The sequence below is a fragment of the Antrostomus carolinensis genome, unplaced genomic scaffold (assembly GCF_000700745.2).
Source record: "Antrostomus carolinensis isolate BGI_N321 unplaced genomic scaffold, ASM70074v2 scaffold4017, whole genome shotgun sequence".
NCBI classification, from domain to species: domain Eukaryota; kingdom Metazoa; phylum Chordata; class Aves; order Caprimulgiformes; family Caprimulgidae; genus Antrostomus; species Antrostomus carolinensis.
In genome coordinates this window covers 1-13,292 of record NW_010329326.1, presented here as the reverse complement: position 1 = coordinate 13,292, position 13,292 = coordinate 1, and the positions used below count along the sequence as shown (strand labels likewise).

The 13,292-nt window shown below is 37.3% G+C and overlaps 1 protein-coding gene across 1 annotated transcript in view; it reads right to left on the bottom strand.

The window, feature by feature from the left end:
* MARCHF11 (membrane associated ring-CH-type finger 11) overlaps positions 1 to 12,417 on the bottom strand; it is a gene marked incomplete at its 5' end in the record, with an annotated part of 29,425 nt that extends 17,008 nt beyond the window's left edge. The window contains one exon of the mRNA XM_010172505.1: positions 12,262 to 12,417. Coding sequence (XP_010170807.1) covers positions 12,262 to 12,417 — 156 coding nt within the window. The remainder of the gene's footprint in view (positions 1 to 12,261) is intronic.
* Between the last annotated feature and the right edge of the window lie 875 nt (positions 12,418 to 13,292).

The window sequence follows — 13,292 nt, the reverse complement described above, 5'->3', positions numbered from 1 at the left end:
GGTTTTGATCACCCAGTTACTTATAAGATTCAATTTTTAAGATCTGAAAACATATAAGATACAGTGCTTGATTACAGAAAGTGGCAATTGAGATTATGATAGCTCTATCTGTAAAAAAAGAAAATAGTTGCCTTCGTAGTACACTACACCAGACACTATATTTCTCTCTAACCATATCATGAATATGTCTGAAATCCCTTGGAATAATTACATTACATTGTACAATATAACTCATGCTTTTGAACACTGAAAACACCCAGCTTTCTGACTTCGTTATATTGTGGATCAGCATTCACAGCACTGCAAGAAGCAATGGTTGTAATATCAAAAACTGTTAATATCCATTCATATAATTGTGTTTGAAAATCCCTAAACTATAAATTGTTCTTGGCTTAATGGTGCTTATGTGACTTACACATAACGCCTGCGCCATCCATCTCTTGCAGTACAAAGACAGATGTAAACATAAAAAACCCCTCAGTTTCTCTCAATATAAGAAGTAACTAAGAGAACGAAAGGTAAATGTCCATATGGAAAACATGCTTATCAAAGAACCATTTTTCTGCAAATTGTCATTTTTCAAGTTTATAAATACAGTAACATTTTGTTGTCTCTAGACAGTGGTCCTCTCTTTACATTCACTGATGACGTATGGCGGAGGTATTGGTCTTCTTTTCAGAAGAGTATCCCTCAGACTCCTCTGTCCCACACTCACTATTTCTGGATTTCTTAGCAATATTAACAATAACACTTGAGCTCTGATTAAAGTAGTTTAGGGCACTCTTGGAAAAACACTCTAGTGGTCCTATAGGATATAAGTCCTGAAACAACTTGTTACCCATTTGGAAATTTTTTTTGCACATAGAGTGCTCCTCTTTTTGACCTCTCTGGAAGGGATAGAAACAGCCAAGTTGATCTTCAAACAGCCCTGGTTCTGCCATTATAGGAAGAAAAAAATTCCTTGATATCCAAAGTTTTTGAGCAACTAATCCTTACAAGGACAATACCTAATGAAGAAAGCAGGGAACGTTTCTCCATCTCAGATGGAATTCTCACTCATTCATTCACTAGACTCTAAGAAACATCACGACTGTAAGCTGAGAAAAGCATCTAAGACTGGTGACTGCAGAGAGAGCTAATGGAACGTGTTTCAGTACTATGAAATAGCTAGTATAAGATTTCATGGCTGAAAGCATGCAAAGAGTAACTAGCTCAGCCATCTGGTAAGGGGAGAACCTAATACTCTGCTTCAGGTAGGTTTGCCCAGTCAGACCTGGCTGACTGTTAGTAATTTACCCACCATCCAACTCTGAAGTAGAGAATATAGAATAGGGCTCAATATCCTAAAAAACTACATGAAAAACAAAATGGCCAGTAACCTGACACTGACGCCAGACAGCTTTTACTATGCTGTACCAGAGGACCATTTCTGCCATATTAGCCTCAACTCATAGAGGATTCTAAAAGAAAAGAGAGACTGAAGGAAGGAATGCACCATTTCTCCAGTCAGGGAACTGGGAATGAGTGGGCAGCCTCAGTGCTGAAGGAGAAAGGTTGGTATTTTTTGTGACTAAGAAAAGAAGCCTCGGAGAGAGTGACACTGGTACAAAGACATGGCTTCTTATTTGCACTTCAGATAAGCCAATTCAGGTCAGAGGACAAAGCACTGTGGAAATGCTAGGTGAATTTTAAGTAAAGACTTTAAGTCTGTACCTCTGAACCCAAACAAGGAAGAAACGAACTTTTTGGAAGTTATCATGAGGACCTGATGCATGACAGTTGTACAATGAAGACAAAGATCCACTTGTGTCGTGATAAAACATGCGAGAACAACTTTGAACTACTATGGAAAGTACTTTCTCTTCTAAAATAGTCTAGGGTAGAAGACTGAAGTCCTCAGATCTCGTTGGTCCTAATTGATGTGGCTAGCAATTATATCACTGAGATCTACAAAAGCATGAGGGAAAGGCCCACAGGAAAGACAAGTTTCTAAAATCCCCACAGCCATAAACTGTTCCCAGTGAATGCACAGCAGATTTTCCACACATTTCTAAACACATTCAGGTACGTGGTAACCATATCAACTCTCAGTGGAGAAACTCTGAAGTAGACACATTTCCTTAGAATAACCTGCAATTTCACATTTTTTCTAGATCTTTTACCCAAGGCTATCAGAAGGAAAGGACAAGCCAAAGAAGAGGATTTTGAAATCCCCAAGATGCACTTGGTGGTCCCTCTCCTTATACTGAGTAGTGGATGACATGAAGATTTTTCACTTGACAGATATCAGAAGGCATCAGTAATTAATCAATTTACTGTTTGTTGAAAGCATCCAGAAAGCAAAGAGATCACAGAATCATTTTGGTTAGAAAAGACCTTTAAGATCATTGAGTCCAACCAAAATGATGATGATATACAACACTCTCTAAATGCTGCTGGAGGAGGAAGTGACCCTCTTTATTAAGTTTCGGGGGGATGTTAAGTCATCATTGTACATTTAAATACAGTCTAAGTGTCCTTTTGCAAGGTGACATTGAATGACTGGAGCTTCTGATGATGCTTGTGGTCACTAAAGAAGGAGGTTATGTGGAAGACAGTGTTGCAAGTGCAAGAAAAGGCTGCGAGTGTAAGACTCCTATTCTATTCACGTTATTCTGATGTGAGTTCACATCAGCTGTTACGCTGATTCCTCCAAGTAAAATATGTCAGATTGTTTTCCTCCTATGAAATGGCAGCCCTGAAATTGAGATGCAGAATTTAGTCATTCAAGGAGGAACATAATGTGCCGGGAGTAACCATAAGTTATAGTAGATTGTAAATTGCAGATTGCTCAGATAATAGCAATGAGAGATACATAAAGCATTCCATTACGAATTAGACTCTGTCTGTTCTTGCTTGGTGAGCAGAGGGAGCTTGCTTAGCATGGAAGAAGAGAAGGAATACTGAAGTTTACTCTCATTTTTTCTAGGTACAGTTTCCTGGATGGTAATTTTATGGAATTTGCCTTTTTCAAGATCGCTGTAGTGCTTGGAATAATCTTCTTCCACTGTCAGCTGAGTATCTAAATACACATGAAGCCAGTGAGTATTTAATCTTGATGTTAAGGTTCACGACTTTCTGAAACTACTAAGGAATTAATTTTTAAAATTATATCTATTGTTTGGACATAAAATAGAAAATGAGCCTTAAAGAGCAAAAATAAAAATGAGTCTTAGTTCAGGAAATGGCCTACATCCAATAATATAGTTTGTGTGGGTACCAATATGGTATATTCCTGTACTAGGAATATGCTTGTAACAGAAATGGCAAAGTTTAATACTGCCTTGAAGGGACGAAACTGCCAGAAAAATATTCAAAAATAGAGGGGAGGGGGAAAATAAGGAGAAAGGAAAAAGTATGCGCCTAAAACTGTAATACTTGTTCTCCATCAGTTTCACTGAAACGTAAACAAAAGTATCAGGAAAAAAATGCAGAAGTAAAAAAAAAAGGAAACATGAAATAAATTAAAATAAAAACCAAAGAACCCTATGGGAAAAGAGTCATGCAGGCAAAATAGGCAATGCAAAGAGAGTTCTGTGACTCAGACAAGTACTTCAAAAGAACCGAGGTCAAATTGTTCTTTCACTGTTGCAGTACCAGCATGAAAGGAGGCAGGGGCTGTCCTCTGCACATTGCTGAAGCAGTACAAAAGAGTCTTAAGTCTGAAAACCAACCATCCAATCTGAATCTATCTATGGGACAAAACTTTTTAAAAAAGTAAGTGCAATAGGTTGAAAAGCTGTCTCCCCAGCTGAGCAATTTAAGAAAGTAGTAAGTTAGCATGACTGCCAGTCCTGTGGACGAAGCACTTCAGTGCAAACTGACCAACATTCAAAACCAAGAAGCATTAAAACAAGTTTTGAAATGAATTCAATAAAGTCAACTTTCTTTGGCAAATTTCACTTGTTGAAAAACTCCAGTGGCACTTCACAGCTGACACAGCATGACTGGCAGAGGAGCCAGGAGATTACGACAGTATGTGGAGCCCAGGGCAGGCTACCTACATTGCCAAATAAGCATGAGCCAAGGCATCACAGACAAGAAGTATAAAAGCAGTACACTATCATTTATTAACAAGTTTTAATATTAAGAACCAGAAGCAGCCTGCTGACCCAACCACTAATTGGTTGCAAAGCTTTTCACTAATCTCTGTTGACAGGAATTAAAGACCTGAATAATCAGGATTTTGGACATAAGACAAAAAGACAAAACTTTGTCTTTGAAAAACTCACAAATCTTTCATAGCTTAATAAATTGCACCCATTTCAGGCTAGGAGATGAAGCTATTGGGAAAATATCCAATCAAACAGACAAAAAAATGACAAAAACCAGTACCTTGAAGGTTCCTGAATGCAGGTCCCACACTGTATCTTAAATCTTGCATTGTTTACTTAGTCATCCTAAGAATTTAAAATGGCATTAACTATGTATATGTAGCAACCTGGACTCCTATTCAAACTGCCCTTAACTTTTGGATGTATTTTTCTAATGAAATCTGTTGTAAATATGTAATTTATGCTTATAATTTCAGTAATAACTTTTATTCAAGATATTTAATCTGAAAAATAACCTGGCACCATGTCTCATGCTAGTCATTTTGCACCATGAAAATCTTAGGCTTGAAGGAATCCACTTTTTTTCCTGAAGTAGTTAACCCACTATTTAACACACCAAGATAATGACACTCTTTAAATCTGTATCTATATATCTTACCACTAGATCAGGATGACACCTGTAATTAAAACTTTATTTCCAAGTACAGTTCACAGTTTACATTGTGCAAACTTCTGTTTCACAACATTCAAGCAGTCAACCTGCCCTGAGCACAACTTTCACATTTCACAAAATAAAGCACGAAAACAATTGCTTCTTTAATAACCTCCAGAAATATAAGAGAGTCATGTATGAGGGGCACACACCTATGTAGCTTTAATGCTATTCTTTTTTAAAAACAAGCTCCGATTTATTTATTTTTTGTAGGTACTTGATTACCTTAGTATACACTTCAGAAGTCCAACAGAACTGCCTGAGTGAGCGCAGGAGAACTAACTTAAAATCAGTATCTATATGTTAGTATAAAATTGTTCTCTATGCTATAATCACCATTTCTTTGCCTAATCTATTTTTTCACTGATAATCCTCTATCTTAAATAGACAGAACGGAGCCCCAGAGTGGTCTGCCTAGGTGCCTGCAAGCTGTAGCTGATGCTCTGACAAGAATAACAGATTTCCTGAGTTCTATCAGTTGAGATGCCAACTTTGACCAAATGTTCCATATAGCAAAGTGAGAACACACAGAAGATCAGGAAAGCAGATCTCAGGTGTTTGCTGGTGGCACTCCAGCCACTGTAGCAAAAGCCCAAATATTACTTATACCTTCTAGATCACCTCTTAAATCTTCATTGATTCCAAACAGCAAGAAAGTATAATTTTTGCCATATAATGTTAAAATCCTCACTAGACTAGGAATATCCAAGTTTATGAACTGAATCATAGGGTTGAAATGTTTGGTTTCCAATTTTTGGTAGTTCTGACCTAAATTTCTCCCCACCTTCCTCATTCAGTTCTTTCATAGGACTCTCTCCAATAAAATCAATCTCCTATCCCTCTTTCAATCTTCTATTTTCTGTGTACTTTCACAGAATCATCACAGAATTGCCTAGATTGGAAAAGCCCTTTAAGATCATTGAGTCCAATCATTAATGTAACACTGACAAGTCCCCAACTAAACCAAGTCCCTAAGAACTATGTCTACAGGAATCTTAGATACCTCCAGGGATTGGGGACTCTACAACTTAACCCCTTTCTACTTCATCCTTCCAATTTCAATTCTTAACTCTCTTTTTAATCTTCCATGTCCCTTCCTGACGGCTTCAGCTCCCATGTTGAGGATGGCTCTGACATCTTAGATGAATATTGTCTCTCTTCATTGGACTTAGAGTGTTTGCAGTCAACAAAACAGCCATTCATGGCTTTGAATAGCTTTTCACCTAGGCATATATCTAGTCTTTTGTTACTAGTTTTTCTTTATTGCTACCTAACTATCACTGTGATATCACTGTGATAGAATGAGTTCATTTGTACACATATTTTTCTTCATTATTTTCAGATCATTGGTATTGATGATTCTTCTATCCCCTGTTGCCTTTCACCTGTCATTAGTTACCAATTCTCTCCACCCTTCTAAAGCTTCTACAGTTTTGTTCCTCCTTCCCCCTGTAATGTCCATCTTGCAGCCCCTCAGCTCTGTATGCTAACAGCCACGTATTTTTCTCCTAGGATGCTAATAGTGCACCAGTGGCCTGCTCACTTGCTCCATGACAGATTTGTTCTCTCATCTGAATGGCTAACCACAAGTATTTCTCAAGTTTAACTGACTTCTGTCTCCACACCTTTTTTCTGCCTTTATTTTCCAACTCTCTACTCCCGTTATCTCTCAGTCTCCCTATGCATTAATTACAAGAAAACAAAGAAAAGATAATACAACATGAAATTAATTATCCCCTTAGCATTTTCTCTCTGTTGCCTTCTATTTTTGCAATTCTATCCTTTCCGTCAGTGGTGACATTTTTACTTTTCTCTTCTTCTATAATCTCTCTACTTTGCACCAGCGACATCATTTTGTCCTTCCTCCTGGTCCACTCGCTTACCCCAATTCTCTTGTTCAGTCTCTCATTCACCTTCAGATCTTTCTCAGAAAGTACACAGGAAATGTATTTTGCCTTTCCCACTGCAGAAAAAAACCCACGACTTTGACACCACTGGCCTCTCCAACAGCCCTGCTATCCTTCTGCTTCTAAACTCATTAAGTATGCCTCTTAGAACTGATCATAATCACCAGCTTCTGCTCAGTGCATGCCACTGAAACGACTCAGAGTGTATCAAATCAAAAGGTCTATCTAGTCTGGTAACTTCTCCCTAGAAGTGGCCAGAAGTAGACACTTAGGAAAAGAAAGAGTGTGTGAATTGCAACTACTGTACCTGTGCTGAGGACTGACAGATCTACTTTTCTGTTTCAGACTTCTCTCTCCTGTCAAAACTAAAATGTTATTCTGTTTCTACCACCTTTTGTATGGATGTTACCATATATTTAAGTTCATTAAAATCTCTAGGATTTTCATGTCCCAACCTTCCTCAAGCAGTATGGATCTGTCCTCCAATCCATGAATCTGTTCTGCAACCCAGGATTATCTTAAATTTAAATATCTATTTGGATCTCCCTGATCATAATACTTCTAAAAGTTGCGGTGTTTTCTGTGGAGCATATCTAAGATTATTCATATATAAAAAGTTAATTTCTCATTATCACTTTCATTTTATGTCTCAGTTACTGTAACACAGCTTTTAAACTCATGACAAATGTAATTTTCTCAGTGACCACAAGATTACTTCAAATACAATTTCTTTTAGTCCACTACTTTGACCATGTTACTGCCTTTCTTTCTCCACTCTGCTGGTTCCTCTCTTCCCCATCACATCAAATAAAAAAAAGACTTGACTTCATTTTTAAAGTCCTGACAGGCTTTTATTGACACGTTAATTAACTTCTAATGATTACTCAGATATTGAATCTCATCTCTATTCAGTTCATGATACCTATCTCAGCCAAGTATTTTATTTTCTAACAGCCCTTCCATACTGCCTTCACATTCAAAGGGTGACTGAAAAACTTCATTATTTTCTTTTCAAGAAACATGTTAAATCTCATCCCACTTGAGATGCCAAAACCTCAATGACAGTTAAAAATGGTTAGTGTACGGAGACTACTGGTTTTATATATCCCCATAGACTTGTCCCTTATCTCCTGTTCAAACTTCTTTGTAAATTGTCCAAGATCGGGACAATCTTTCTGGTTCTTTGTGTGTGTTGACCTAGTGAACAGCACAACTATCCTCCTGCATCCTCATCACAAGCAATGTAACAGCAGCAACATTAGCAGACTGTTGTTAGTACACAGTGTAGTTTAAAAAGCACAATTGGAGATTTGGGCCTTCTCCCTTCCCCCTTCTTAGTAATGCCTACAAAAGTAAATGTTTTTATTCAGCTGAGCCTAGTCATTAGCAACAACTTTTACTAAACATTTACTACACATTTTTTCCAGGCACTGGCCTCCATACTGAAGTATCTGAAGAACTTGACTTTTGCACTTTTTAATGTAACATGCATATACATACATGCAGTCTGCTACAAAGTCTGGCTCATGCCTACCTAATTGATGCCAGTGAGATTACTCAGATGAGTGAGGACTACTCACATTAAAAAGACTTGAGAAATTGAACCTGTAATTCACAAAAACTGTGGAATGTAGTCATTTTTATGCAGAATATCTCAAGTGTTAATAATCACAATTTTGGCCACTGAAAACCAGTGAACTTATGAGCCACATTCCACCTCCAATAACTACATACTTGCTTAAATAATACTAAGTACAACCTTAATTTTTTTTCTATATTAGGAAATCAGACCTAACAATTAAGATTTTTTTTTTAAATAACTGGGGTTTTTTGTGATTTTCCTGATGTCAGAAAAAGTGTTGAATTGCCATACAATTAGCTTTTAAATTAGCACACCAATCTACTATATCACTTTTGGAACAGGTTCCATTCACCTAAAGTACCGGAATAGAAAGTTTTAAAGAACAGAAGCAGAGGATATATTAAAAATCTAACACAATACTATTTTATGGCAGACTACAGTAACAGTCTAGAAAAGTCTATTCTCTAAACATATTTATTGCTCATTTTTATAGAAATGATGTGTTTTAGCACCAAAGTATATTTTTTTAACCTCTGCATGAGTACATTCCATTTTTAAACATTATTTCTGAATTTTACAAGAGAACTGACATGCTTCAATATATACTCATGTCTAACTGCAAGTCTAGTAATTCGTTTGCTAACAGCTTAATAATTAAATAGCACTAATAAAAAATAAAGCACTCTGTTTATATTTCCTCTAGGAAGGAAATCTGTACAAATTATAAAGCTTAACAAACCAATATAAAAAATATTTCTGCTTGTGCTTTCTTTCTCTTTGTTAATCTAAAATGTAATTCTAAGTGGGTTTAATTTCCAAGTCAGACATTTAAGGTTTCTCCCTCCTTTTTAAGTTGTTCCAAAAACCTTCCAAAACTCCTGCCCAAATCATCAGTATAGTTTGGGTTATTTTCTAGTTATTAACATAATCTTGCCCATTATTGTATTGAATTCCACCTCATCATAAGGAGTAAGTCCAGCAACATGAACATGTGCTTTCATTAATGGATTAGTGCAAGGTTAAAGGTCTTTCTGATATGATCCCAAGAAGCATACTGAAAAAAGTCCAAATCTGCATTTCTCTGTGAAACCCCGTATCAAACATCATCAATTTGTTTGTGTGCTCACCTTCCACTGTTAGCCCATTGGATAATTTGTTATTTTTTATGTTTTAAGATCTATTCTTATATTAAAAGTCTATGTGTTTCCAGAATTGGGTTCTTAAAGTGAATTAAGTAAGAGTTCCTGAAATCTACGAAGTGACACTGGAAAAATTTCTATTGGGATAGTCACTTACCATAGCAAATTTTGTTCCTTGAATGTACTGCCTCCAAAGAGGCCCCCCTTTGGGATTACTTTCCCTGCCATGAAGCAACAGAAACCACAGAAAACATTAGATATTAAATGGAATATTCACATCTATTCCAATGCTTTGGAAGAAAACATAGAAAAATCTTCTACTTCTTAACTCCCTAAGCATTGTTACATTCCATGAATACCTGAGGTAAAAGCAAACCTGAGGAGCTGGTGTAAACTGGCATAGACAATTCACTCGAGAAGAAGTTATTTTGGTAAACAGCAAACTTTTCCTCTCTTATGACACTGCCTACACAGATCTAGTAGGTAAAAGACTGGTAGAGACAATTCTGAGAACATGGACTGAGACAAACAACTGGTTGTAGAGAGAGTGAATTGCTCCTGTCCAAATATTACACCTAATGTGATGCAAGAAGTCTTGCTTGCTTGGGAACTTTTAAGTATATTACCTACCTCAATGAAGATGTTGTAAACTAGTTCTATATTGAAACAGTCTAACCCTTAGCTTTTCACCAAACCTGACCAAAAAGTTACCTTAAAAAAGGCTTTTGTGTAGTCAAGCAAATGATTCAGAACCTTTCCAAAATCTTAAACCAAGACAGCTGTGAAAAATGGCCAATACCAGTATAATCAAGAATATGGGAGAGGAGTGAGGGCATTTTAGGACTTCTCACCCTTATAAAAAGAGCCAGACAACTGCAGTTTTGAGAGTCCCCTTTAGATTCTGTAATTTCAAGAGGAATATTCAGTGTACGACAATGAGAACACTACCACTGTGTCCTCCCAGAGAGATGCACAGCCTTTTCAGTGTCAGGAGTTAGACCCCAGAAATGTATGTCTATGTTATTATTTGAGTATGCAACTCCATTAAATCTTTTTGTATGCTAGTTTGTCAAGAATAAAAGACAAACTTAAATAAGCTACATAAAAAAGGCAGGGTTAAGAATAAATTAACTATTTTCTAAGCTATAGAAGGAGAAACATTAATCTAGTTCTGCCCCTCTCCCCAAAAATGTGCCATCACTAATGAGAAGAACAGCATTTAACTTTTGTCTCTTCAGTTTCTTTCTACTTCACACGTAGCTTGGCCAAACGTCGTTGTCACCTACTGACACTTCCTTTCTCCTTTGCTTCTGTTTTCCACAGAAATTCAATAGTTGTTCTTCAAACTGGGGCTTGATTCTGCTGTCCAGAGACAGGTGTCTAATGACATTTCAGACATCCTTTAATATCCCCCTTGGCCTCTAGCTGCAAAGTCTCTCGTAAGTTGTGTCATATCTGCTCTACTGTGTAGACATTTTTGCTACCTTGGGACATCTCAGATAGAACTAGAAGCCTCTTTGCAGGCAACTTTGTCACGCTTTTGCTGTTAAATGACTGTTTTCAGAGGCAATCATTGCAAACTGTTGATAAGGCTATAACCTTTGCTAGGAAAAGGATGAGATTGCTGTGGATATACAGGAAATAAAGATCCTTAAAAGGTTAAAAAAAGCCAAAAGGATCAAACAGAATCCCGTGCCAAACCACCAGGTACAGTCTATGCAGAAACAGAATCTACTTCACTTTCTGATCTGTTTTACAAATTCATGATTTTTTTTTATATCATAAAGGTTCTGTTCAGGAAAGCTTATCAAAAAGCTTCATTTGTGGACTCATAAAGAAAAAACTTGAAGTCACAACTGGCTCTGAAAAAACCTGCACCTCATCTGAACAGTTGTAAGCAAGTACTCCAAATATCCCACATCCAAAGAATGTTTATCACTCTCACACAACATTAACATCCAAGTATGTCTTTTCTATAAAACTCCAATCAAACTCAGGCAGAGACAAAATTACTTGAATGCTCTGGCCTTTGAGAGCTCCATAATCTCTGAGCTCATAGGATCAAAACTAAAAAAAAAGATACAATTATCTTAGCAAATGCATTCCTCAGATGTATGAAATACAATTTCTAGGATGGTATTTTAAGACTCTAAAGAATTCTGATATGCAAAGTGGTATTAAGGCTTCCCTAACAGATCTGTTAAAGCTTTGAGTTTCCCCTCCCTCTCCCTGAACACGCTACCACTATAATATTCTAACTTCCAGTTACATGTTGTGATGCTGTTAAAAGGGGGTTGTGAAAAATGTTACTGCACATTTCAGCTTCTGAAACAGCTACTGGTGGATAAAATTTAAAGAGCATTCTGCTAGTCTGGATTGTGCCAAGACTGAAAAGTCACCTCCTTTTCCTTTTTTACAGTAGGTGAATACACAGGCAACAGAAGTTTTCTTTGCCTCTCTTCTCTGGACCTCAAGCTTGAAGAATGAATGAAATCAACCTTTGACTGAGGAGTCTTTTTAGAAAGTGAATCAGGGAAAGCCGAGTTCTGTCATGTCTCAGTATGACTTATCTAATTACAGAATTTAACAATCTCTGAAGACCATTTCTAGGGCAAGTCAAAAGCTAGAAGAATGTAATAGAATCAAATGACTGCATGTTTTAATATGTAACTGGTCTTGAAAACTAAATTCAAGTGGGTGCAAGCGCTAACTGTAAAAGCATATAGGTTCTCCCACTGTATTTTCCAAAAACCTTGAAATAAAGGTAAGTACCATTTTGTTTTAAAAAATGACTGGAAAGACATATTTTTTTAAAGAAACAAATTACCTGGCAAGGCTTCTTCATTTTAATTGCTATAACATGGTATCTGTAACAGCAGAGTTCACAGGTCCATGACCCTCTTTCACTTATCCACTTTAGCAGGCAAAGTTGATGTGTGTATCGTACTGACCCATCGCAGCGGCAGGGATTTAACAATTCACCCTGAAAAGGCAACACAGAAACATTAACTTTAAAGGAATGTTTTAAGTACCTGTATACCCAATAACAAAATATTTACCAGTATGTAACAATGAACTGGTCCCAACTTCAATATATGAAGAATTATTATAAAAATACTATAAAAATACTCAAAAATTAAACTGTCTTAAAAACATGTAGGTCCTTCTAAATGGACAAAGCCAGATAACTGTCTACTCGTGTGTGTACACATGTGAAACAACTGAAAGATTACTGTGCATCAAACAACAGTAGCATTAGCCCTTTCAAATACCTTAAATGGTACCAAAAGTGGTTTGATGCATTTCCCAAGCAGTTATTTGCAGTCATCTCTAGGAAAGAAACAGGTGACGTCACAGAGAACCGTGCTCTTGGAGCAGGGTTCTGCGCTGCTCAGCTAGCCGGTTGTCAAATAATGTGGCTAAAAACTTCCCCTGGTGGCTCACATATTTCTATATTACATAAATCAGCTATTCTCTTATTTCCTTGGAAAGATTTTTATCAGCTAAACTACAAGACGGGCTATAAAACCTTAGTTACAGATCCACTGCTGAGACTATGCCCAGTAATGTAATGACAGAGAAGATCCTTGGAGGTCTTCTCAACATCACCTGTAAGCTAACACTCTAATTTTAAAGCCTCATAGAACCCTGATAAATTCGTGTTGTTGAGTCCGTGAGGGGGCAGCCAGCGAGCCGGAGGGCAAGGATACGTGCGGTGTGGCAAGCCAGCCACAGCCAACCTCGGCTTCTTCCCAAAGCTCTGCGCCGGCTCGGAACTGCCCCGAGCGTTTCTCACAGCCACCTCGTACAGCAGCTGAGGCTCGCTACAGCCGGGTGGCCACCGGCACGGAGGAGGGA